The sequence below is a fragment of the Microtus ochrogaster genome, unplaced genomic scaffold, assembly GCF_000317375.1.
Source record: "Microtus ochrogaster isolate Prairie Vole_2 unplaced genomic scaffold, MicOch1.0 UNK6, whole genome shotgun sequence".
Lineage (NCBI taxonomy): Eukaryota > Metazoa > Chordata > Mammalia > Rodentia > Cricetidae > Microtus > Microtus ochrogaster.
This window is the reverse complement of record NW_004949104.1, coordinates 13,730,192-13,734,846: the sequence shown is the minus strand read 5'-3', so window position 1 is coordinate 13,734,846 and position 4,655 is coordinate 13,730,192. Positions and strand designations below refer to the sequence as shown.

Genomic DNA, 4,655 nt, shown 5'->3' with positions numbered 1-4,655 from the left:
CTTTCTGACAGGACACGCTTTCTGACAGGACATACTTTCTGACAGGCGAAGCCTTCTGACAGGGCGAGCTTATGCTATGTAAGACATTACACACTGGGATCCGTCAGGGCAGGTAGGACCCAGCAAGCAAGCCAGAACTGCTCCTAAAAAGTATGTCTGCAAAGACAGCTACATCACTGATGTCACCAGTCCAGGAAAGAGGCTGTGCTGCAGGCAGAGGAGCTGGGGCACCCACACGAGCCCGAGACACAGGGCTGCGGGATCTGGTACTTCCACTTGGTTTTGGTCCTACAATTATCATGTCTTTCCTTGCTCTGCCTCGTCCTTCCTCCTGAAATAAAAATGTTCACCCTCAGCCGGGCAGTGGTAACACACACCTTTAATCCCAGCACTCAGGAGGCAAAGGCAGGCGGATCTCTGTAAGTTTGAGGCCAGCCTGGTCTATAGAGCTAGTTCCAGGACAGGCTCCAAAGCTACAGAGAAACCTTGTCTCGAAAAACCAAAAAAAAAAAAAAAAAGTTTCACCCTGTAACACTGTGCCTTGAAGGTATATTCAAATTATGTAGCCTGGTTTTGGGGAACTGCCTTGTGTCTGGGGAGACTGGACTTCTGAACAGTTCTTGACTGTCAAGGACTTCAGGGACCGCAGGGCTTGGAATGAACTCATTTTGCAGCACCTGATTGACATGAGCATACCAGGAGGCACCAGGGGCACAAAACTGGTTTGCATGTGAAATGTTTCCGTAGGCTGTTTCAACACTTGCCATGTGTTTGGATGCTTGGCCCCTAGTTAGCAGCACTGTTTGAGAAGGCTGCAGAGCCTTTAAGAGGCAGAGCCTTGCTGAGGAAAGTAGATCACTAGGCTTTGATGTTTTAGCCTGGCCCCGCTTCCTCTTCTTTCTCTCTGCTTCCCGACCGTGGATGCAAGCAGCCTCCAGACTTTTGCCCCTGCCACCATGCCCTTCCCTCCAGCTACTATGCTTTCCCCACCATGAGGGAAAGACAATGAACCATTCTGCCCTCAAACTGCATCTTGTTCAGTATTTGGTTACAGCAATGAAAAAACTAACTTATATTCAAAGTGTGCTATTTTGAAACGGTCTGGTCTCAAACTTGTAGCAATCTTGTCTTCATCTCCTGGGGTCCTGGACTACAGGTATATGTCACCACCCAACTAGGAAGTATCTAAGGACTAAGAAGAGGTCCACACAGCACCACAGCCAGCGTTCATGGATGATGCGGAAGTGCAGACCCTCCTGGGTGCCTTCCTGCCCCTCTCTAACTTCCTGGTCTCAGTCTCTCACAAAGCCAGAGCAATCTCAGGCTGTCTGGTTGTGGTCTTGCAAGGGACTACACACTGAGAGCAGTCCAGGTATATCAAGAGGGAGGCTCCTCCGAACATGCTCAGCCTCCACAGTTCCACAGCATCCCCTACTGGGAGCCTGTACCTCCAGATAAAGAGCCCACACCCCCACTTTCACTCAACATACCGCTGTGCAGGGACTGGTGGTGGGTGGGTGTGGAGGCCCCATCAAATATTGCTCGGTCCAGAAAGTCGATGGTAGACTCCGTGTAAACAATCTGGAAGACCTGGCTGAGCAGGGAGCACAGCTCTTCCGCGGCGACCTACAGCGAGGAGTGAAGAGCGGCAGCTGTCCTCAGGGGCAAAAGGCTGCAGGCAGCACCTTCCCACAGGCTCTAGGCTTCCCATGGACCTGGTGCCTTTCACAGCCCAGAGGTATCAAAAAAACAAAACAAAAAACAAAACAACAGAACCAATGTTTGAAAACAGATTGTGGCCTAGATGTGGCCTCACAGGCGTCTAGAGACCATGCTAGACACAGTGTTGGCATCAATTTTGCCTTCTCTTCATGGCCATCAACATGTTCAAAATTCCTATTCCCAAGTAAGAGAGAAAAGACATCACTGGTCTCACTTCCGACCTTAGAGGCCTTTCCAGAAGCAGTGGAGTCACTGGGTAACAGTGTGCTGTTTAAAACAGGGCTTCTCTAGTGGGCTGATTTTGTCCAGAACCCTAGATGTGACAGAATCTGGGGATATTTTTGATCATTACAAGGCAAAACCAGGAATGTTGTTCAATACTCTACAGTGCATGAGATAGCTGCCCATACAAAGAAATTATATTTTAAAAACTTTTTTATTGTACATGCATTGGTGTTTTGCCAGCATGTATGTCTGCGTGAGGGTGCCAGATCCTCTGAAGTGGAGTTACACAGTTGTGAGCTGCCATGTGGGTGCTGGAAATTGAGCTCAGGCCCTCTGGAAGAGCAGCCAGTGCTCTCAACTGCTGAGCCATCTCTCCAGCCCACAAAGAAAGTATTAGATTGAAAGCGTCACTAGCACCAAGGCTAAATAAGGCGAACTAGAGGATATTTAGGAAGGCAGTCACCATTAGCCATTGAAAGAAAGAGACAGAAATGAAGAGGAAGGTGCCAAGTGATTCCTGGGGCTTCACAGCCCCCCTGTGTGCCTCTGCGGCTGCTGTGTGCTGAGGAAATGCTAACTCTGTCCACAGCACCAGGCTGGTGTAGGGGCAGGTCACCATGCCTGTAGCCATCACCGTCCATCAGTGTCAGGAAGAGAGAAGCATCCTGAGGAGGAGACAGGTGAGCAAAAGCTCTGTTGGCCACATCTCAGGGATGGTGTGGAGAGCAGCGAGGGACAGCACAGGAGCACAGCAGGCGGAGGAGGGTGAGGTGGGTCTAGACACAAGAGGCACCCTTGGGACCAGCCAGGGACTGCTGTGGCTATAGTTGGGGATGTTGACTAGGTCATGGAGAAACAGTGGGAAGGGACAATGCCTAAAGTAGTGCTGGACAGAGCTGGAAGGGCTGGCCAGGGCCAGGAATGTAGAGGGGTCATGCAGACTTGTGGGTGGCATCTGATCTTGGGAAGGGCTGGGCTAGAGACAGGATCAGGCTGTGAGCTGGGTCATGGGCAAGGCTTGGTCTAAAGTCAGGAAGAGGCTGTGGATGGCTCTGGTCCACAACAAGGAGGTCTCACCTTGCTCTCCGTGGCCATGATGACCAGGCAACATGCCTCTACCGGCCCCACGGCGCTCTCTGACAAGGAACCTGCGCTGAGGCCTCTGGAGCTTTCTGCACACAGACTCTGGCTGGGAGAGATGCCTGGGTCCTGAGCTAGAAGTAAACACATCCGGTTAGTGAGGTGCATGGGGGGGGCAGGCTTGAGGACAGGGCCTGTGGGATGTCTCCGTGGGGCACAGCAGGCCCCTCACTCCTGGGGCCTGAGAGACGCCTCAGTGGGGAACCAGCAGACCCCTCACTCCCAGGGCCTGAGAGATGTCTCAGTGGGAAGCACTTGCCATGCAAGCCTGACAACCTGAGCTCCATGCTCAGGAACCCACACAATGGTGGAAGGAGAAACCAGCCCCCCGGAAGTTGTTCTCTGACCTCCACATGCATGCCACGGCACATGTGCGCACCTCCACAGCATCGATGTATATGTGTGTATACATATATATGTGTGTGTGTGTGTATATACATTGTGTGTATACATATATGCATAAAATTAAAATATTTAATTAAATATAAGTCAACAAATAAAATCCAGCACACTAGGTTTTAAAAAAAAAAAAAACCTAGCCTGTGAGAGCTCCGGGCACCAAAGCACCATCTTCAAACTCCACTGTGTGTCAAAGCATGCCAGCTGGTATCCAACTGCTTAGAGCTACATAAAGACAGGAACTCACACAACTCACATTAACAGACAACAGACCACAAATAATCCAGACCTCCCGCGAGTTCCTGGCCTAAGACACCCTCTTCCTCCAGATGGATAACCTAAGGCAGGGGACTTGAAAGCGCATGAATGGTCCATCTGGGGTGTGGCCAGAGGCCAAGGCCACACCCTCACACTGTACACGTCAGAGTTGTCCAGGGAGTGGGCCCAGCCCGAGAGCAGCACGCAGGGGACACCAGCCTGGGAAGGGTGAGAACTGTAAGCTAAGCTTAGAGGTGGCCTCGCTGTCACTCTCTCCAGGGGTGCTCAGAAGGCACCGCTGGGGAAACACAGGCAGACACCGGTGAGAGTGCAGACAATGGCTAGGAACTACCAGTGAGATCTTGGGACAACATGTCCTTACATAGCCACAGAACACAGAGCTACTGAATGTAAGGACCATGACAAGGCTATCCTGAGCTGTGCATGGGTAAACCACACCCAGGGCTTGATTTATTTCTAACTAAATAGGAACAGCTCAGTCATTTTCACATTGTTCACATGCTCTCATAGCAACACATTAGATCCAGGAAACAAAATAAACATGCTATTTATACACTATAAAATATACTATGTCAGCACATATATATCACAGCACATAAGAAGCAGAAGGACTACTGTGAGTTCAAGGCCTGCCTGGGCTAGACAGTGCGTTTAAAATCTACCACTGGGTGGTGATGGTGCACACCTTTTACACCTTTAATCCCAGCACTTGCGAGGTAGAGACAGGCGGATCTACGTAAATTCAAGGCCGCCCTGGTCTACACAGTGAGTTACAGGACAGCTAGAGTTACACAGAGAAGCCCTGTCTCAAAACAAAACAAAACAAAAAAACAAAGCCTAGCCGTGGCAGGGCGGTGGTGACACACGCCTTTAATCCCAACACTCGGGAG

At 50.6% G+C, this 4,655-nt stretch overlaps 1 protein-coding gene across 2 annotated transcripts in view; it reads right to left on the bottom strand.

Moving 5' to 3' along the window:
- Ccm2 (CCM2 scaffold protein) overlaps positions 1-4,655 on the bottom strand; it is a 55,765-nt gene that overhangs the window by 5,844 nt on the left and 45,266 nt on the right. For both annotated transcript variants that reach the window (XM_005366205.2, XM_013353358.1), the window contains 2 exons: positions 3,025-3,161; positions 1,491-1,626 (listed from right to left, as the gene is read on the bottom strand). In XM_005366205.2, coding sequence (XP_005366262.1) covers positions 1,491-1,626; positions 3,025-3,161 — 273 coding nt within the window. The remainder of the gene's footprint in view (positions 1-1,490; positions 1,627-3,024; positions 3,162-4,655) is intronic.